This window comes from Balaenoptera musculus, chromosome 16, assembly GCF_009873245.2.
Source record: "Balaenoptera musculus isolate JJ_BM4_2016_0621 chromosome 16, mBalMus1.pri.v3, whole genome shotgun sequence".
NCBI classification, from domain to species: Eukaryota; Metazoa; Chordata; class Mammalia; order Artiodactyla; family Balaenopteridae; genus Balaenoptera; species Balaenoptera musculus.
Window position 1 is genome coordinate 42065068 of NC_045800.1, and position 23224 is coordinate 42088291.

The window sequence follows — 23224 nt, forward strand, 5'->3', positions numbered from 1 at the left end:
TGTTCAACAAAAAAAGAAAATTACAGACCAATATCACTGATGAACATAGAGGCAAAAATCCTCAACAAAATATGAACAAACAGAATCTAACAACACATTAAAAGGATCATATACCATGATCAAGTGGAATTTATCCCAGGGATGCAAGGCTTCTTCAATATATGCAAATCAATCAATGTGATACAACATATTAACAAATTAAAGACTAAAAACTATATGATCATCTCAATAACTGCAGAAAAAGCTTTTGACAAAATTCAACACCCATTTATGATAAAAACTCTCCAGAAACTAGGCATAGAGGAAACCTACCTCAACATAATAAAGGCCATATACGACAAGCCCACAGCAAACATCATTCTCAATGGTGAAAAACTGAAAGCATTTCCTCTAATATCAGGAACAAGAGAAGGATGCCCACAATCACCACTATTATTCAACATAGTTTTGGAAATTTGAGCCACAGCAATCAGAGAATAAAAAGAAATAAAAGGAATACAAATTGGCAAAGAAGAAGTAAAACTGTCACTGTTTGCAGATGACATGATACTACACATAGATAATCCTAAAGATGCCACCAGAAAACTAGAGCTCATCAATGAATTCAGTAAAGTTGCAGGATACAAAATTAATACACAGAAATCTCTTGCATTCTAATACACTAGCAACGAAATATCAGAAAGAGAAATTAAGGAAACAATACCATTTACCACTGCAACAAAAAGAATAAAATACCTAGGAATAAACTTACCTGAGGAGGCAAAAGACTTGTACTCAGAAAACCATAAAACACTGATGAAGGAAATTAAAGATGACACAAAGAGGTGGAGAGATATATCATATTCTTGGATTGGAAGAATCAATATTGTGAAAATGACTATACTACCCAAAGCAATCTACAGATTCAATGCAATCCTTATCAAATTACCAATGGCATTTTTCACAGAATTAAAACAAAATATTTTACAATTTGTAGGGAAACACAATAGACCTCAAATAGCCAAAGCAGTCTTGAGAAAGAAAAACGGAGCTGGAGGAATCAGGATCCCGGACTTCAGACTATACTACAAAGCTACAGTCATCAAGACAGTATGGTACTGGCACAAAAACGGAAATATAGATCAATGGTACAGGATAGAAAGCCCAGAGATAAACCCACGCCCCTATGGTCACCTAATCCATGACAAAGGAGGCAAGAATATACAATGGGGAAAAGATAGTCCCTTCAATAAGTGGTGCTGGGAAAACTGGAAAGCTATATGTAAAAGAATGAAATTAGAACATTCCCTAATACCATACAGAAAAATAAACACAAAAGGGATTAAAGACCTAAATGTAAGACCAGACACTATAAAACTCTTAGAGGAAAACATAGGAAGAACACTCTGACATAATCACAGCAAGATCTTTTTTGACCCACCTCCTATAGTAATGAAAATAAAAACAAAAACAAGCAAATGGGGCCTAATTAAACTTAAAAGCTTTTGCACAGCAAAGAAAACCATAAACAAGACAAAAATACAACCCTCAGAATGGGAGAAAATATTTGCAAACGAAGCAATGGACAAAGGATTAATCTCCAAAATATACAAACAGCACATGCAGCTCAACATCAAAAAACCAAACAACCCAATCCAAAAATGGGTGGAAGACCTAAATAGACATTTCTCTAAAGAAGACATCCAAGAGGCACATGAAAAGATGCTCAATATCACTAATTATTAGAGAAATGCAAATCAAAACTATAATGAGGTATCATCACACACTTGTCAGAATGGCCATCATCAAAAAATCTACAAACAATAAATGCTGGAGAGGGTGTGGAGAAAAGGGAAGCCTCTTGCACTGTTGATGGGAATGTAAATTGATACAGCCACTGTGGAGAATAGTATGGAGGTTCCTTAAAAAGCTAAAAATAGAACTACCATATGACCCAGCAATCCCACTACTGGGCATATACCCTGAGAAAACCATAATTCAAAAAGTCACATGTACCACAATGTCCATTGCAGCATTATTTACAATTGCCAGGACATGGAAACAACCTAACTGTCCATTGACAGATGAACAGATAAAGAAGATGTGGTACATATATAATGGAAAATTACTCGGCCATAAAAAGGAATGAAATTGGGTCATTTGTAGAGATGTGGATGGACTTAGAGTCTGTCATACAGAGTGAAGTAAGTCAGAAAGAGAAAAACAAATATCATACATTAATGCATATATGTGGAATCTTGAAAAATGGTACAGATGAACCTGTCTGCAGGGCAGGAATAGATACACAGATGTAGAGAATGGACATGTGGACACAGTGGGGGAAGGGGAGGGTGGGATGAATTGGAAGATTTGGTTTGACATAAATACACTACCATGTGTAATATAGATAGCTACTGAGAACCTGCTATAAAGCGCAGGGAGCTCAGCTTGGTGCACTGTGATGACACAGATGGGTGGGATGGGGGTGGGGAGGGAGGTCCAAGAGGAAGGGGATATATGTATACATATAGCTGATTCACTTCATTTTACAGCAGAAACTAACACAACATTGTAAAGCAATCACTTTGCTTATCCATTCATCCATTACTGGACATATGGGTTGTTTCCACCTTTTAGCTATTGTGAATAATGCTGCTATGAACACTGATATACAAATACCTGTTTGAGTCCCTGCTTTCAATTCTTTCGGGTATATGCTAAGGGTGATACTTTTAGGGGGCATTAATTCTTGTATTAAAGACTGAAGAGAAAAATTACAAGTTGATTTTCTTCTCTCTCTCCCTGCAATTAAAATGACTGATTGGTGTGATCAATGGAAATCAGTTTTGAAGAATCAGTTGTGACAGAGTTATCAGCATTAAACCATAGCAAATGTAGCAGATAGTCCCTAATTAATTCTCTTGTTCTGTGTCCTTTGACACAATCCAGGAATTACTTCAACATGATATGAACATTCATATCATTGAGCCAGAATCCAAATCTTTACATGTGTGCTTAAATAAAAGCCTTAATAATTACTTGCTTTTTTGGTCTAGTTTATTAGAATGCTAACTATATAAAGGCAGAAGGACAGTCTGTTTTGTTTGTCTCTGTATTTTCAACACACACTAGGTATACAATGTATATTTTCTAAAAAAAAAAAAGAAATTTAAATAGGTCTCTAAGCATATTAGGTATACCATTTCAGAGCGCACCCACACACAAACATATATATATATACAAAATTTTCCTTCTTTTACTATCACTTATATTGGATAATTAATTTCAATAATGCTCTCATTGTGTTGCCTTTCTCCTAACATACTTTTAGTTATGCCTTTAATCCACTGTCCATATTTGAAAATAGTAAGTATTGTTTTATTCATTGATATTTTAGTCTCATATTTCTTAGTAAATCCTGTAATATGTTTCCTCTTCCCCTTCCTACACATAACACAACTTTTAAAAATTTATCTTTATGATTTCATGATGGACTAAAAAAATTTAACTTGCGTGTATGGTGGATAAAATCTAACATTGCCCCAATATTATACAGTAAGTGGTAAAAAGCCTCTTTCACAATCGTAGGCTGCTTCCCTGTTTTTTAAATCATCTGCCAGGATCAGGGCTTGGCTGGCCCTGATCCAGGGCTACTTCTAATAACATTTTTTGCTGCCCTAAGTATGAATTGAAAAGACCTGCTTAACTCACTTTCACTCTGATTAAATTTGGAAAGGAGAAGCTTCCAGGCTTCAAGGCTAAAGGCAGCATTTGAAAATGTTCACCACTGAAGATTTATTACCCCCATCACTTCCTCAGGTCCTTGCCTCCTATCACTGTTCCACAAACACACTCTGCACTTTGTTTTTTTTTGGGTTTGGCTTTGTGTTTCCTCTGCTTAGACTATTCTCCTCATTTATTTCACTTTGAGAAAGTCTAATGGCTCTTCAGTGTCACTCAAATCCTTCATCCCCCAGGAAAATATTTATGTTCTTTACCAATGAAAATGTCTCCTTCCCTTGAATCCACATAACAATTTGTGCTTTCCTAACTGAATTAATCATAACAGCATATACTTGCATCAATACATTGCTATGCTTTTTCTCACATCCCTTCTCTCTCTCTCTCTCTCTGTCTCCCCTCCTACATAGAACATTATATGGCATGAAATTGGTTTCCTGAAAAGGACCCCTCTCCCTAGCCTGAATAACCCACTGATCGATTGAAGAAAGGACTGTCCTATAGAATTCTTGGTAGTCCTGGAGAAACAATCAATCCCATCCCTCTCTACATCATCAAAAGTAGTCCATGGCTTCTCTCCGACGCATCTCTCACCTCCCAGATATTTCTTCCCATGTAGCTCTTCGCACACCCTAATGTGATTCAGTTTCCCACTTCACCTTTACTTCCACCACCAACCTTTCACCAGGATACCTTGGAATTCATAGTCCATCATCAGCAATATCCCCTAAATATTCAACCTTCCCTTTAAATATTACCATTACTTTTTTACTCTTCCCACCTTGGTCCTCTCCCCTACGTACGATATTGCTTTCTAAGGCTGACTCAAAAAGTGGCTCCCATATTTGACATAGCACAATGCCTAGAGGTAGATAGGTGGCACGTGTCCTGTCTCTGAATCACTGCTTCTAGAACGTTATTCCATCTCCTTTGCCACCTTCTCCCAATTCTTCTGAAGTAAATGCCATCATTAGATAATATCACCCATTAAATTCTCTTACTGCCGTCATCTACAGGTTTCTTGAATAATCCCCTTTATTAATGGAATATTTTAGCATGTAGCTTATTTTTTTTCTCCACTACAATATTACTTCTATTAGCATGAGTGGTCATGTAAAAATCCACAGGGGCATTCTATTCACAGCAGTGCTTGACAGTTGATCACTCCCTCTTTCATCAATCTAGTTCTTATGAGTCTCAGGGACCCTATTATACATTTTCCTAGTATTCTTGCTACCTCATGGCAGCAATTTCTCAGCATCATTTGATGAATCCTCTTCCTGATCTCTAAGTATTGAGTTCCTAAGGCTTAGTCTTTGGACTTTTTTTTAAGATTTTTTTTTTGATGTGGACCATTTTTCAAGTCTTTATTGAATTTGTTACAATATTGCTTCTGTTTTATGTTTTGGTTTTTTGGCCGCGAGGCATGTGGGATCTTAGCTCCCCAACCAGGGATCGAACCCGCACACCCTGCATTGAAAGGCGAAGTCTTAACCACTGGACCGCCAGGGAAGTCCCTGGACTTTTCTACCTACACCCATTTTCTTAATATCATGATTTCATCCTGGTCTGAAATTTCTTTCCTGAATCTAAATCAGCATCTGTAACCATCTTGCCAAAAATTATGTTTGCATATTGAAAATGCCTCACAAACATGAAATATCCAAAAGTGAACTCTTGATTTTTGCACCATAATTCCCGAGGGAGCGATGGGGACCCGTTCAGAACAAAACCCTCAGAGTCATCCTTAATTTTCTCTAATGCCCCACATATAATCCATCAGCAAATCCTTTTGGCTTCCTTTTTACTTCCTTCTCATCATCTCCCCATTCTACACCATGGTTCAAGCCACTACCAAATCTTGCCTGGACTAGTGATGCATTGGGCTCTGTCTCTACTCTTGTCTAAAAACACTGTGTACCTACTCCCACATCCCACCCTGCACAACATCCAGAATAATCCTTTTATATTGGATTATGTCACACTTCTAGACAAAACCATTCAAAGACTTTCCTTCTAAGCACATCTAGAATAAATCCCATATCCTAGTCCTGGGCTGCATTTCCAGTCTCATCCCCAGCCACTCTTTTTCAGTCACACTGACCTCCCCAAATTCCCTCCAAGTTTAGAGACTTTATATTGGAATGCCCAGAATGCTCCTTACCTAGAAATAGAGAAGTCTCTCTCTTGACCACATGACTTTATGTTAATAGCTCTTGTTTTCTTGATCTACAATTTGTTTCTTCTATTAGTTTGTTTGCATTACTAGGGTGGGAAGTTTGGGGGTTTTTTGTTTGATTATTTTTCAGTTGCTCTATGTCCAACTTCTACAACAACTCATACTATAAATACTCAAAAATTATTTACCGACTAAATGAATAAACTGAATCAATCGTTAATAGGACTAAAATGTAAAATAAGATAAAAATCAACTACAAAAGACTGTTACCTGTAAATCATAATGAAAGTTAGATATAATGTAATTGACATAAATTTGTACACCAATTTTAGTTGCAACTGGTGATTCAAATCAGGAGTCAGAATTTGGCACTGTGGAAGAGCTATTTTGCAAGTACAACACACATGCTTTATTTGCTTGGTTGATTTTTCTCTTTCTTACTTAAGGATGTTAAGGTGATAAAATCATATGTAAGAAGAGCTCAATCATGGTGCTCCTGGTAATAGGGAAAGAAAGGCAACTACTCATGTGCAAAACTAGAGGCAATAAATAGCTGGATTTGCTTAGAAATATTTAGGTTTTATGTTTATATGCTAATAGTTATTTTAAAAATTGATTATTAAAATAGCTTCAGAAATATAACTCTGTAATTAATAATCTAAAATCCCATAGCCTATAAAATTTCCTCAGTGTAGTGCAATATTTAAAAATTTATTTTTTAGTTATAAAACTATTTCAACTTTACATACTAACTATTGAATAAATCTGAAAACATATTTGATAATTAACTAAAGAAAAATTGAAAATTATCAACTTTAGTCTATGACATTGTGTTTTTAAATTCTAAAATTTCTTACATATGAAGGTTTTAAAAAATCTTTACTAAAGTACTAATGTTAGTAGTGTTAGTAGTGTTATTTTTTACATTGATTTAACTAGCATCTTGAATTTTAAAAAATTATTGCAGAAAAAAGAATTACAAAATTTATTACATCATTTCTTCAATCAGAAAATAGTAATTTTATATTTGCTACAAGAAACTCCATTTTGAGAATCTTTGGAGTTATTGTAAATTAAACCTGAATATTAAAGGCATACAAATCTACTAGGAAAACAGACATTTTAATATCTTACTCAATGTAAAACATCATAAATAATTTGTTCCTATTTTTATAGTAAAAATAAAGCACAAAAAGTTTCTTAGTATTCACCTCATAATTAATTTGTATTTAGTTTGACTAATTAAACTCATATACCTGCTTCAGACTTTTGTTTAAACTATGAATATGTACTCAGTTAATATAAATTACATGGTTATAGTTTACAAAATATGATCTCTTTGTTTTTACTTTTTAGTTCTGTATCTTAATAAATGTTCTCATACCTTAACTCTGAGCACAGAAGCAAACATTCTTGCATCTTCAGATACACCTCCAATGTAGAATTTTTTCTGAAACACTGGGGGATGATCATTTTCATCCTGAATCTCAATATACACTTTAGCTGTATTGCCTGGAGGAAAAGAAATAATATATTTTTTATTGATGGTCATTCATTAGAAAAAGATGGACTGGAGTAAATAATTATTGTACTTTCTTTTGAACAGTGGAAGAAACTTAAATCAGAAAGTCATTCCTAACTGGCATGCCTAATACCCCATACCCAAAGAGGACATTGATAATGATGTTTCTGGCAACATAATGTTAAGTTGCTGCTATTTCTTTTAATTATAATGTCTTGTTAATTCATCTTACTTGATTTAATAGACACTAAAGTATTGTGTTCTGCTAATTTTAATAGAACAATTCAACCTTTCATATTTACAAATACTTCACACACATCACAAATTACACCAAAGTGACACGAATATATAAAACACCTTATGTGATAATAGTCTGCCATAAATTTAAAAATATTTTTATTCTTAAGTATAAAACTAGCAATGATATTCTCTTAGCTTAACATATAGTATTATATATATATATATTACGATTAGAAGTAAACAATGTTTGGGTGAGGTGCTTATTTCCACAAAGGGAAAACAAATTTTATCGTGCGTTAGAGGCTATCTTTCATTGGAAAAGATGTAACTGGAGAGATGATTATTGTATGACTTATAAATACTGGGTTTTGTAATTTAAACCACATTAAATATACCACAAAGAATACATTTCATCACCACATGTTAAAATCTCACTCCCTCAATCATCACACTTTTAAGGAAAAATGTAGTACTTTTTACTAGTCCACGAATGACCCTTTACAAAGAATCTGATAAATGAAAATAACTTACAAACCAGATAAAATGAGGAATAAGTGGTAAACGTTTTGCAAAAAGTAGATTCAAATTACATAAGTATTTTGATGTATTATCTACATAAACTTTTCTCATGCATTTCAAATAGGATCAAATATACGGCAGTTGATCTACAAACTATCAGGCACACCCAGATGTTATTGCTTTATCGTATCCTCAGCTATGACTAATTAACACCAACCTACTAGCACAGTGGGTGGATCATGGGTGTATAATATATGTGTCGATTAAATGAATGAATAATCTTCATTGTCCTAGTAAGAATTTAGAAAAAGGCTCCTTTTTGTTTAACTTGGGAAAGGTCAGTGAGACAAGAGAGTTAACCACAAGGTTTTACACCTGTCCTACTGCTACTCATTTAGTTTCTCCCCTATTGGTCTCTTTCCCACCATTCCTGAACTGGAGAAGCTAGAATCAAAAAGAAAAGCTTACTAGGTCAACAAAGAAGCATACCAGCAGGGAAGTAAGGTTAATGATAGACTATGCTTCTCTATCCTACAGTACCAGGGCTTCAAATTGCACCCTGGTCAGCCACCAGCAGAGTTCATCCAAATTGAAACCCATTTTCATCTTAGTAGCAATTTTTAACTTCTGGAATCAAAGGAGCTAATTTGATAATCTTTTTAAAAAAGTAAGTCAAACTAAAACTGAGGATCTAAAGCACAGCATGGTGATGATAGTTAATAATACTGTACTATGTACTTAAATCTGCTAAGAGAATAGATTTAAAATGTTCTCACCAAACACACACATATACACACACACAACAGGACACAAATGTGAGTTGATGGATGTGAAAACTAACTTGTGGTAATCATTTCACAATATATATCAAAACACCACATTGTACAACTTAAATATATACAGTTTGTCAATTATACTTGAATAAAGCAGGAGGGTGGAAATTGTGATGTATCTAATTAAGGAACATAAAATAAATGTTGGCCAGTCCAAAAATAATTAAAGTACCCCTATGGTTTAATCACTAGAATAGCATTCACTTAGATTTTCTGATTCATTAACATACAATGTCCATGACACCATAGATTTCTGAGGCTCATACACTTTCACTAGGCGTGTGTAAGGACTAAGGACTGTATCATGATCTTTCACCTAATTTGGGTTTTGATTATTTCTAAGGCAGAAACTTGGAAGCAACTCTCATTTAAATTCATTTAAGGGAATCTACTATTTACCTCATTGAGTATTTGCAGAATCTTTTTTTTCCCTCCATATTATATCATTTTTTAAGGTAGTTATGAAGCATAGAACAAGAAAGAAAGATGCAGGGTGGGTGGGGGAGAAAGGAAAGTGGTTTTGATAAAATGGATAAGAGAATACTGTGAGAAGGACAACACAAGTGCTTGATGACCTAATACCCTCTTGCAGTCTCCTTTATGGTTGCGTGAGACAATGACAGCCTTCCAAGGAGAACCACAGGGGATGAAGGAAATTATAAACTGGATGAAAGATTGCTTGGCAAGTGTTTTGGTTAAAAGACATTGTATCCTTCTATGCACTTTGGGGCCCAGTGCCTCATTTCCCTTCCTTCACTGACATTCTTTTTCTCCAGTTTTGTATGAGAGAAACTTCTCTTTGGGCAGTACCTTTGGGTTGAGTCAGGAAGTTCCAGAAGTGACCCTTGAGGCAAGGAAATGTGAGCTACGTTCCTGGGACTTACTAGTTTAAAGAAAGAGAAAATAGAACTATTAAGAAGTAAAGCTCAGAAAAGGAAATACAAGTCAGGATGTAAAACTCCTTGAATAGATCTTCTGTTCTATGTTAGACATCCTAAACAAGGTGAAAAATGTTCCGAAGAGTAACTGATAGTCAAAATACCATTAACTTTAACTTGACTCTATGGTTTTCAAGACGAAATTCGGTTTGGATATTTTTCCCTTTCCTTTACTTTTAATAATTAATTCTGTATGGTTAGTTTTCTCTTCTTAGGGAACCCTTATTATTCTCAAGATGAATCTGTTTCTTCTATCCACATGACCAACCTACTGCCTGCATTGCATCAGGTTCTCATAAAATACTTTCTGAATAATGTTCCAAGGAGTTAAAGCAATGGTTCTAGACCATGATTGATTTTGCCCATCCAGAGACATTTCTGGTAGTAATAACTATAGAGGGTGGGGCAGTGGGGGGAGTGCTACTGGAATTTAGTTGGTAGAGGCCAGAGATACTGAGAAATATCCAGTGATGAACAGGACAAGCCCCTACGACAAAAAATTACCCAGCCCAAAATGTCAATAGTGATGAGGTTGAAAAACCCTAGTTAAAATGAGAGAGAGAGAGAGAGAGATTGGCTAGAGGAATAAAGATAAAATGGAAAGTGTGTGTAAATATATAACAATGCTCTCTCCTGAGCCCATTTACGTGCACATGCCTTCGATATGGGACTCAATCAAAATGGGCTGCAATTATTTGATCAAATGTTGGTCATCACCATCTTCACTGCGTTCTTTAAAGTCAGGGGTTCAATCCCATTCACCTCCACCCCGTCACTGCCTGTTGGCATCTGTTCCTGACATTCCCTCAATCTGTATGCTGTGAACTCCAACCATATCTCTAATTATTACTAGCATATAAACATCAAAGAAATATTGACTGTAATATTTGGGAATACAGGAGCTTAGTCTGAGAGAAAACATACACTAGATTAGACTGTAAAACCTTGAAGCCAAGGACGGTGTTTTTCTTATTGTTAAATATTATTTGTGGTCTAACACATTACATAGATTTTTTTTTTTTTGAATTGTATCATAATGTGGTTCTATTGCACAGAACTTTCAAAAAAATGCTTGGAATACCAGAGTTACATATTTGTTACTTTGCTGGTGCCAAGAGATCAAAGTTAGATCCTCTTTAAAGTGCACATACACACACACACACAAATATCTTTTATGCTATTTTTCCTTTAATACTATTTTTGTATGTGCTTTACTGGCAAACTAAATTTTAGAAGCACCATGACTTCTACACAGTAGGTGTTTAATAAATGTTGAATTAGACTAAAATTGCTACCACTCCCCTACCCGATATTCGCTTAAATAGAATGAATCACTGTATTTTATCCCCATAAATGAAATGAGATGATACATATTTAAGCCCTTAAAAAATAATAGTGCCAAGCAACCGCATGTTGTTGTTAAGAGTAAGGATATCTCTCTTAAAGATAACAGACTTTTTTTAAAGTTTAATATTAGGAAAATACTAAATCTAAAACCATTCATAATTCCGTGGGCTGTCTGGAATTACCCTGAAGATTCTTGGTACTTACACTATTGTTAACTTCCTCTCTGTTCCTCTGCCTTAGTTTATTTGCCAGATAAATGACTATTTCTATAGATAAAGTAATGTTTAAGAACAAAAGGATCATCTGAGATAAGCATGTAATCTGATCTTACTAAAGGGTTTATAGACAGTTATTCACTAAGAGAATGGAGTTTGAAAAAAAAGTATAGAAGAAATGTGTTATAGTGTGTTCATTAGATGGAATTAGGAATATAATATATTTACATGATCTTTTGAAAAATAAGTTATTAAGTATGTTAGAATGAGAAAAGTCACTGTTTCTTATCTCTCAGCTTTCTGCTCTGCAAGAATTGTACTTAGTCATATTTATATACAATGCTTATTTTAAGTAGTTAAGCAGCAAGAGAGAATATTTTGAGGTTCATTTTAGTAGTTTTCTAATTTAGCTTTGATGTTGATTTAATTAGTTTTTGCATGATTTTAATTGCTTGTATCTAAAACATACATTTTTGTATATGTGTTGGATGAAAGGTTAATAACTGAATTAAAGAAATAATTGCATGTAACTACTGGCTTCAAAAACTTACACTCAGATTACTATAATATACACTTGATTTTTAGCTAAGTCTTTTAGTGAAGAAAATGACGACACTGACAATTTTACAACTATAGTGATGAGATAATCAGGGGAGTAATATTCTAAATATTAATTAAAGTTTGGCTTTGTGTCTATATTAACGTATTTTTCCCATTAGGAAAATTTAATAAACTAAGTTTCCCTGTAAACAGTAACCAACAAAACAGAAGCTAAGAATGCAATATTATTTCTTTTCACTGGCATTGCTAGCATTTTGTGCTAATGCTATGAGACCACATTGATGCATTTAGAGGCATTTGCAACGGGAACGATGATGACTTTTAGCTCAGTATGTTTCCATTCAGAATAAACAAACACTATTTTAATTCATTTGTATCTATTAAACTCCATCTCTTTCCACAAAAGCAGTTTAATACAGGAGCCATAAGGACCAATAAAACTGCTGTAGTTGTAAACTGGGAAATAAACAAATTTAAGCACAAGCTATGGAGCCAGAGCCTGGGTCAAATGCCAGTAATACTCCATGTACATGGTGTGACCTTACACGGGCTACTTACCCTTTCTGAGTTAAAGTTTCTCAACAACAACATGGTAAAATGAATGAATAAACGTAAAGCACTAAATACAGTACATGATGGCGTCACTATTTCAAATATGTCTCAGAGCTTCCTGACTCTCGAGGCAGGAGAGAGAGTATTATTATTATTATTTTTATCTGAATGAGGAAGAATATTAATACCATGAAATTTTAAAAAATAATAATTTCTAGCACTGAATTATAAAAGAAATTTTTTTCATGTGGGATATTACATATGGAATATCGAATAATGTAGTGGAAAAATACATATATTTTTACTGCAAATAGAAGAATTTAAATAGTATGAAATACTGTTGGAAGACAGTAAAAGTACCATATTAATTATCCATACTTTTGTTTACATGACAGGACTACAAATTTATGAAGAACTTATTTTAAAAAGTCTACAGTCTTTGAGAAAGACACACACTATACAGTATTTGATGTAAAAATATTCTGTGGACATTACAAGCCTATAAAGAATCATTTTATCTTAAAATTCAGAATCATAGCTGAGAGAAAATAATTATATTTGAATAGAACATTAAATGAACTTTGTATTTTTGACACATAGTCATAAACAAAAGTATATATTTAAGCCCAAAGTTGTTTTATTTAAACAGAAACAATGATTGATAAATTTGGTAAATTATATAAATAAACAAACAAAAAGCCAAGCCAACAAACAAAAAGACTGTGTCTTGAAAATGCAATTTACTAAGCATTTGAAAACGTACACTGACTGTAGAGACTAATGTCACATAGGTAGTCTTGAATTGTCATACCTGTCCCTAAACACACATAGACACCCCCTCCCACACACAAACACACAACAGAAAGAAACATTACGTTCTTCTTTCTTGAGACTATAAAGGAGCTTTGTCCAAAAAGGTAGAAAAGAATCCATCAAGAAGAAATTAATAAGCCAACTCTGGTTTACCATATTTTGACAGAAGGAAAGGAAGATGCATTGCTCTTTTTTGAATAGTTTCTCTGTAACAGTCCTTGTATTAGCTTTTCTGTTTACAGTATCTCTTTAAAACCTTTTAAATGATCCATGAAGTAGATTGTCATTTCTGCTTCTCAGATAAAGATATTAAGACAAAGAAATTAAGTCATTATTACAAGGAAGAGCCAGACTTTATATCCAGACATGGCTAAAATTCATCCTCAAGTCTCTCTTCATAATAAAAATAAGATTTGTAATAAAAACAAGATAACTGTCCATTAGAGACCAGAGATCAGTTCCCACCAGTTTCTAGAATACAGGCAAGCAAACAGTAGAAACCAAATAAAATGTTTCTGAATAAAGAGATAATTCTAAGGGCAGACTATTGCAGTCACCCCTTCTATATTTGGTTATCAGTCTGAGTAATGAGTAATGACTTGAAGGATTTATAAATGCCTACAGCATTGCTGAAGGAAGAGAAAAAAATAGTATTTTGAATAATATGTTAAAGTATTTAATAGCAGTACAGGTAGAAGATTCTTCTCTTTAATGCAAAGAAAATATGAGCATCATATTAGTTTCCTATTGCTTCTGTAAATTAGTGGCTTAAACAATATAAATGTGTTATCTTAGAGTTCTGTAGGGCAGAGGGGTATCACTGGGCTAAAATGAAGATGTGAGCAGGTCTACATTCTTTTCTGGAGGCTCTAGGGGTATATCTGTTTTGTTGCCTTTTCTAGCTTCTAGAATTTGCCTGCCTGCATTCCTTGGTTCATAGTCCCCTTCCATCTTCAAAGCTAGCAATGGCTGATTGAGTCCTTCTCCTTCTGCATCACTCTGACACTGACTGCCCTATCTTATTTCACTTATAAGGATTTTCATAATTACATTGGGGCCACTTAGATAACCCAATATAACTACAGCATCTCAAACCCTTAAGTTAGTCACACCTGGGAAGTCCTTTGGCCATGAAAGGTGACATATTCAATAAACTCCAAGGGTTAGGACATGGGCATCTCTTGGAGAAGGGAAGATTATTTTTTCTGCCTACAACAGGCATATCACTGCTCTTGTTAAAAAACATAAAATACAGAGAAGACAGAAAAGTTTTAGGGTGCTCACGGATGACAAATTTAGGAAAAGCAAATTCTGTGATATTGCAAACATTGGAGTTTTTGTAGTTTTCTTTTATGTACAAACAACATTACTGACTCTGGTCACTAATGGTTGTTATGGCCTGAATTGTGTCTCCCCCACATTCATATGTTGAGGCTCTAGCCCCTAATTTGAGACAGGACCATTATGGAAGTAATTCAGGTTAAATGAGGTCATAAGTGTGGGGCCCTGATCCAAAAGGACTAGTGTCCTTCTAAGAAGAGACACCAGAAAGCTAGTACTTTCTCTCCCTGTCTCTCTCTGTCTCTGTCCCTGTCTCTGTTTCTCTATCTCTACCCAACTGCCTCTGTGAGGATACTGTGAGAAGGCGGTCATCTACCGTCCAGGAAGAGAGGTATCACCAGAAACCAACCCTGATACACCTTGATCTTGAACTTCTAGCCTCTAGAACTGTGAGAAAAAATTTTCTTTTGCTTAAACCACGTAGTCTATGGTATTTCCTTATGGCATCCCAAGCAGACTAATACAATGATAATACCAATTACTTAATAATTGAGTGAGCTAAATGCTTTCTGTGCATTATTTCAATTTATCCCCATAAAAACATAGTGTTATTGGTTATCCACATTTTATCGATGAAGATAACAGAGATTGGAGAGATTAAATGACGTGTCTAAGATTACACAACTAGGAAAAGGCAGAAGATTCTCACCCAAACTCTGACAATACATATTCTTAACCATTTCACTTTAAGGCCTTCCTTCAGTTTGGGTAATTTTAAAAATCCAACATAATCCTTAAGCCTCTCTAAAGTTTGTGATTTGTGGGGAGTGGGGCAGGACAGTTTGTGTCAACTAGCATAAAATTTTAATTTATATTTAGATATTAGGTTTTTAGATATACTTCTATGACTAAAACCATGAGAAACTAACATTTTACTAGGGGATTTCTAAAGCTTTCTAAATTTTAATAAGTGCCCTGGAGGCTGAGAATATAGAGTGATAGAATGGGGCCAGGGCAATCAAGCCAACTTCTCAGCTGTACCAGGAAAATGGTTGAAAGACTATGTAGATAATCCTGTTTAGATTAAAACTGCTCAATGAAGTGTTTCTATATATCCCTCGCTGAAAATATCCTACATCCCTACTTCATGAGAGCTTGAGGCAAAGTAGAAACACCATGGATTCAAAATGAGAAAATATTTTTCCACATACTTGAGTACTTTGGGACTGATTTTGGACAAGGACAAAGGCCTGCTTCTTTATCTATAATCTGTTGAAAAACGATAGGATTATTTTGATGATTAAATGGTATAATGAACAGATATGTGCCTATCATCACCATAAAAATGTAAAGCATTAGAGTTGTTGTCCATAAAAATTAAAAAGTGTTTTGGCATACATGCTATTTTCAAAACATTTGCAAAGTGAGCAAACTATGTAAAAGTGTATATAATAGTACACTATATATATATAATACTATTATATATATTTATAATACTATTATATATATAATACTATTATATAATATATATAATAGTATTATGTATATATTCTTATTTTATATATTATATCTATATCTATATCTATATGTATCTATCTATCTATCTATCTATCTATCTATCTATATCTATATCTATATCTATCTATGTCTGGTTCTTGACACAGAGCTCCTAATACCCCTTGTAAGTAGAGGTACTAGGAGAATCTTTTGTTCTAACATTTAGTCTTTGACCTTAGTTCCTGACATACAGCTCCTAAGACCCTTGTAATTTCCTGAGTGATGAGTGATAGGAATGTCTGTTGGTTCTAATGAGTTGACTCTTGGTGGGCTCCTGGATGGACGCTGGTCACCAGAAAGACCAAGCCATGATTAGAAGCTTGGAACCTAAAGCATCATATACACAAAAATGAAAAAAAAATTGAAATAAACTTCATTGGTTCCTTTCTATGCATTTTCTATAATGCCATCTCTTGTATCTAAAAAGTCTGGAGAGACACCATGTGACTCTACTTTTTCTACATAAACAAGCCCTGGATGATGCTAGTTAAGCCTGTATTTCCCCCCCTAAATTCAAATGAATTTGCTTATTTGTTTGCTTGCTTATCTGTAAGAAGGTATTTCCCCAGGCATTATGTAATTTAGTTGTGAAGACTTAACAAAAAAGGAATGATTAAAGAGAAAAGTGACCTTGCAATACACAATCTAATTATTCTTTATCTGTATATCTTTGCTTAGTTCATTAGTCATCTGGTACACAACATATTTAATAATTAGATTTTTGCAGAAATTGTAGAGGCGATACAAGATGAAGCAATTTAACTACAGCAATTTAGTGCAATGAACAGGCTAAATTTAGTCCTTAGAAAGTAGTTAATGAAAATGTGTCAACTAGAGGTTCATAGTTCTTGCAATATGTCACTAAATTCAAGTGTTATATTTAATCTTCTCCAAAACATCTGATAAGAAAAAAATAATTTTTTGCTGCAACATAAATTTGTGAATCTTCAAAAATTCAAGTAATCAGATACTTAAATTTTTAAGCATCAGTCATAGTAAAAATTGAAAATAAAATTTCATTATGACAGAACATGAAATCTAGCACTATAAATTTCAAGTAATATGCCACTCCTCTACACCTGTCCCCACAGTGCCCACCTTAGCATTTCATTCAACCACATTTGGGCCCTAAATTGATTTTTGAAAAGGTAAAGTAGAATTTCCTTGATTTGTCTGCCCAACATCCCTTCCTCCCTTATTTTGAACATTGAACTCCATCTTTTTCCCCTTGGGTTACTGTACCTCCATACTCCATGTGCTCTTAGTGGAACTGTCAATCACAGTGCTCTGCACTCCACACTTGGCCAGGGGTACATGTCTCAACCCAGGCTAATTAGATTCTCCCCCTCAGACACTTGACCTTTGAGCTTCAAAGTCCATGATCCCAGCTGTCTTGATGATACTGCCCCCAAAAGCAGTGTTTTGAGTTTCTGACTAAGATTGCTGAAGCTTATCTCTTTTCTTGTCCTTTCTTAGATCTTATTCAGCTTTTGCTTTGATTGTACAAGTCACAGAGTATTCTACTGAGAAGTTCTTTTTAGTATAAATCAGTCAGAGGTGGTTCCTGTTGCTTCCAACCAAATAACTGTTCCAAGTACAGGTGGAAAGACCAATTTAGTCCACATCAGAGAATGGGGAACATATCTCCCTACCTACAGAAAAAGTTTGGATTTTCCATCCCAAGGTACCAAAAGACATTATAAACTGCAAATTTTCTGTTTAGTGTTGCAAAACTTAAGTATTATATTTTAGCATATTTTCCCCTATGTTGTCATGGATGATTACATTATTTTGACCATTCTTTTTGGGAAAAATGTTGTCTAGTTTTGTACTTACATTATCTGGCTGTCAATCAAGATAATGGTACTCAAATCTAAAGACTCCAAAAGATGTCATGACTGTGTTCCTAACATGTCACAGCCTACAACCATTGTTTACACAAAGAGCTTAGAAACATGTGGACTCCTTTGTATACAATAATCTACAGGAATAAATGAAGCATTTTTAGTATGTGATTGCTATATTTTTAAGTGTCACTCAAACATATCACAGCTAGTAATAATAATAAAACAATAATAATAATTATTATTATAGCTTTTTTATTGGATGTCTACAGTGTTCTAAGAAGGTAAGTGCTTTGCAGGCATCATTTTGCTTAAAATTCTCAAACACCCTAAGAGGTATAGACATATTTATTTTGATATAATCTTGAAGATTCTAAAGCTTAGAAAGGTTAGTAAAAATCAAAGATTCATCTGGAACCCAGGCCTGCCTGATACCAAATTCAGGAATCTTAAACAATTTATTATATTAGATTTTTAGATATCTGCCTTTTTCTCTGCTGTTCTATTAAGGTTATTTTTTATCTTGAGATGTTTCATTGGTAAATCTTCTGAATTACAATATTTTTCTTAATAAATATTTTTTACAGAATTTCCATTTACCTCTTTTAATCGCATGTATATCTTAACATTTATGGAATATCATCTAGTAGAAATCTTCCATAAATGAAACCGAGCTGCTGGACTGGATAGAGAATCTGTCTTGCGCATTTTAATAAAATATAAACATAGCAATCTCTATCAGGAAATCTTGATGGCAAGAATACGCCGTAAATTAATAACTGGCAACAGACTTTCAAAATTGAAAGTGACAGCATTTAAAATAATGATTTCCCTTAAACTGTTTGTCTGCAATTATTTTTAAGATATTACATAGGGAACTAATTAGGTACAAGATACCAAGAGGGAGAAAAACAGGAACGAGACTGATTAATTGAACTTATAAAAGTTCCTGGGAATAAAAAAAATGAATTAGCTTCAGGAGAAGAATTGATGACTAGACTTGTTTTGAATAATGGTTAAAAAGAATGACAGGCTAAATTTATGTTTCTTATGTCTGAAACATAAAATTCTGTTTCTGCTTTTACATTTATATAGTATGTAAATTAAACTGAAATGCATGTCTCATAAAATATAAGTGTTAATAAGAATACACTAAATTTTTAAATCGTGTCCATTGTGTAGATTTAACCAAGAAATTCTTGATCTATTATAGTTTCCTTTTCATCCACATGCAGGTCTTCTCTATTTATCTGGTATTAGCTATATCACTGTGTATCCCAAGTAAGTGTCATCCAACATATTTTTATTAGTCATAAATTTCCTTGAATATCTGTAACGTTTGCAGTTTTTGCCATTTTCTACCTTTCTTGAAATGCCTTCTTTCGTTTGACTAACCGATCATCACTACACAAATTTTACTCCTTTTTTCCATGGCCTCTTATGGCTATTCCTTTCTCTCACTCACTAAATAAATGGCCTCCCTCAAACTCAGTCTTTTGCCCTTTTCTTCTACCAGTCTCTCAGAGAGACAAGGCCAGATGGCCCTGGAGGGTCATTAATTCTCCTCTTTTGCCAGATTAACAAATAACGAGGTCACTGTATCTGGTTTAGCTTGACCTAGGAAAGGCCAAGCAGGATTGAGAACCCCACTGAGGTTGAGACAGTGAAAACTTCTGAAGGGTCAACCTATTTACAATCTTCCTATGTGACACTCTCCCCCATATTTCTTTCTATTATTTAAACATAATGCTGAAATTTACTTTTGTCTAGTTAATGGATGGGAAGCTTTTTTTTTTCTCAAAATAATCAACCAGTAAGTTTGCCTTCTTGTTAAACTTGGCAAAATAGAACATGTCACCAAAAGAAAAGAAGGTTTTCATTTTTTATAAGAGATAAAAATAAATAAAATCAATCCAACAGCTATCTAAATCTTTAGCAAAATATTAAAAAGACTTGTGCTGTCTTAACCTGTAGAGAAGATCTGACCTCAATTATATAACAACAGAGTGTAGAGGGCCAATAACTGTACTCATAAACAAAATGAAGACAATGTATTTAGCAGCAAATCCTGATAATTTTTCCCATATTTTAAATTTTTATTGAAACATAGTTGATTCATAATGTTCTGTTATTTCCCATATTTTTAATGACTAAAATGAACTTTATGTTGTATAGATAGTGGCTCAAGCTTTCCATTTCTGGAAACATTGATATTTCTGTAATACATATGACTTAACAGATATCACTTCTGTGTACAGTTTCATGTGCATTTAATATGGCTTAGTTTGCCACTATTGAAATTGTGGATATTTTTGAAACAAAAGGCATGGAGTTTCTATTGCATAGTTTTGGGACTTCATTATTAATCAAATGACTGCTGCTCCCAGAAATAGAATATAAGGTAAAAATATTTGTGAATGAGTGAATGGTCTCCCATTTTAAATTCAGACCAATCCCAATTGAAATTCAGACTAAAAAGGCAAAATAAATAAATAATTAACTGTAATAATTAAACAGACGTTCTCATGAATAAAGAAAATTATACCTCCTGTCTTTAAGTCCTGGCACTTAATCTTAGATGTAAGTTAAGGAGAACCATTTTATGCACTCTTGGACTATTAAATATTTTAATTTTAATTGCCAGTAGAAGCAATATAAAATGTTTTCCTCATGAAACATGATTTTGTCTGCATAACACATGTGAAGAAATACATATTATAATCTACACTGTAATTTAGAAAGGTTAACTGTACATCTTTGTCATCGGTTCAACAAACCACTTTTGGGATCAATGGAAGAACATTGCCTCAATGCACTTAGCTTGAGAAATGTATTAATAAAATTCTATAACCATTTTAAAATCACATTTCCAAGCAAAGCTTTTTGCACAATTAAATTGTTTTCTTGGACAGATAGATTTTTTTTTCTTTAAAAATGTAGTTGTCTCAACTGCGTATTTATATAAAATGCTTAGAGTGTTTGAGACAAAAATACCATAAAGGATTTATGGCATTAGTTTTCATATAGTAGTCCTCAAGTTTTAAAGTAATAAAGTATGAATATAGTTTCTAAAACTGTGGTCATATATTTATAGTACAAATATAAGGCATTGAACATACCTGGGATTTTAGGACTGAAAAAATAACATGTAACATGCTGCAGTGTTGTTACCTAAGTTATATCAGGAATGCTTTTGTAAGTCAGTCAATCATGAGTAAAGAGTCATTAACATTATTTGTCACAGACCTTCTGTTTGGAGCCAGAAAAGCCAGGGAAATGAGATGTATTACAAGCTTGTACCCTAAAGCAAAACCATAAAATGAAATCAATATCATTTGAGTTGTTTTAATACCAGTTTAAGGTTTATCTTAATTGTCCTGTCATTTATTCCTGATTGAAAGGCTAGTTATTACATCAAAACACAATGATATATTTATACAAAGCTATGTTTTTCTTCCACACTTAAAGATAATTATAATTTTACTGTAAAAGAAAAATTGCACTTCAATTGTGAAATTCCATATATCAAACTGAGCTCTAATAAAATTGCACATTATCTACTATTGCTTTTGTTTTATATAAGATAAAAAATGGTGATGACTTTGTGGCAGAAATATTGATACAAGTTTCTGTGGAATTTCTCGTGGACATAAGGCTCCTTGAAATCTCTTTGGGACCAATAACTTTCATCCTGAAGACCCAGGAGAGATTGAGTTGTTCAGGGGAGATAGAGAATTTATTACAGTGCTATATGTCAATTTTATCTCAATAAAACTGAAAGAAAAAAAAATGTTTCAACTACATTCTGCTCTCCAGCCACACTGAAATGGTGAGCTTAATATGGGCATATGGAATTTAATTGTAAAAGACCGTTTTTTCTTTTCTGCTCTCCCTTTCATCCTGCTGATTTGAGGTAATCTTTTTCCTGCTGTTGAATAAAACCTCAAGATATTCCATAATTTAAAAAAATAATCAGATGTAGTTAATAGAAAGTACTATGATCATACTGATTTTTAAAAAAGATTCTCTAGTTCAATATATGAATCAATACTTCAAATTTCATTTAAAGGTGAAACTTTTTCTTCCTTCCCAGTTAAGATGTGTTCCTGGAAAGTATCCTGTCTTTGGAGAAGACATTGTAAGAGATTTCTTTTTCCTTTGTTAATTACCTCTTCACCTATTTACTAGCAGCTGTTTGTTTAACACTCAGGTTGCCATACTCTGGTATTACAGATTGAGGAGGAAAGATTGGTAAGGTAGGCAGGAAAGTTTCAACTTAATCATTATTGTGAAATGGTTGAACACTTTTGGGCCAGACCTGTGTTTAAAACAGACTTTGGCAATGGGGCACTTTCAGCATTGGTGATCTCTCCTGCTGCAACTTTATTTTGGAAGTGCTTTTCAATTACAGTTGACCTTTGAACAACACGGGTTGGAACTGCACGGGTCCACTTAGTTTTCATAATAGATATTTTGTAGTAGTAAATACTACAGTACTATACTGTCCAAGGTTGGTTGAATTTGCTGTTTAACAAATGTTTTCTGTTAATTTGGATTATTTTATTCATCATTTATTCATTCACTTGATCATATATTTATTATATTACCCACTACTTCCAAAGAAGATTAATGAAGCTTAAAAGATAAAAGTTAGTAGTTAAGAGAGGGAAAAAATATATCTAGAAGCCCTGGGTGAAAAATCTAAAGCACCTGAGGGAAAATTTAATCCTAAACTCGGTAACAGCACAGCGCAAAGACCTGAGAGGGCTATATAGTTCCTATTATCTTAAATTCATCAACTGTGAAAAAAATTCCCCAGATTCAACAAATATTTCAAATATCCTTGGATTAAGACAATGTGTTTAGGGATTTGAGGAAAATGACTAAGGTGACAGTGTAATATTTGAATCTTCCTGAATCCTCCTCATTACTAAAAGACAGAGATTTGGATAGCAAAATATTGGGAGAAAATATACCATGCAATTGGCAATTTTAAAAAGCGAGACAATGTCTTGCAGGAATGCCTCCCTTTTGACAAAGACTTGCTATCACTTGCTATAAAAGCGGCAGACCCTCTAAGTTCCCTCCTGTGGTGCAATCCAC

General features: G+C 33.8%; 1 protein-coding gene across 17 annotated transcripts in view; it reads right to left on the bottom strand.

Moving 5' to 3' along the window:
- Positions 1 to 23224, bottom strand: part of PCDH15 (protocadherin related 15) — a 747310-nt gene that overhangs the window by 80660 nt on the left and 643426 nt on the right. For all 17 annotated transcript variants that reach the window (XM_036828599.1, XM_036828600.1, XM_036828598.1 and 14 more), the window contains one exon: positions 7284 to 7411. In XM_036828599.1, coding sequence (XP_036684494.1) covers positions 7284 to 7411 — 128 coding nt within the window. The remainder of the gene's footprint in view (positions 1 to 7283; positions 7412 to 23224) is intronic.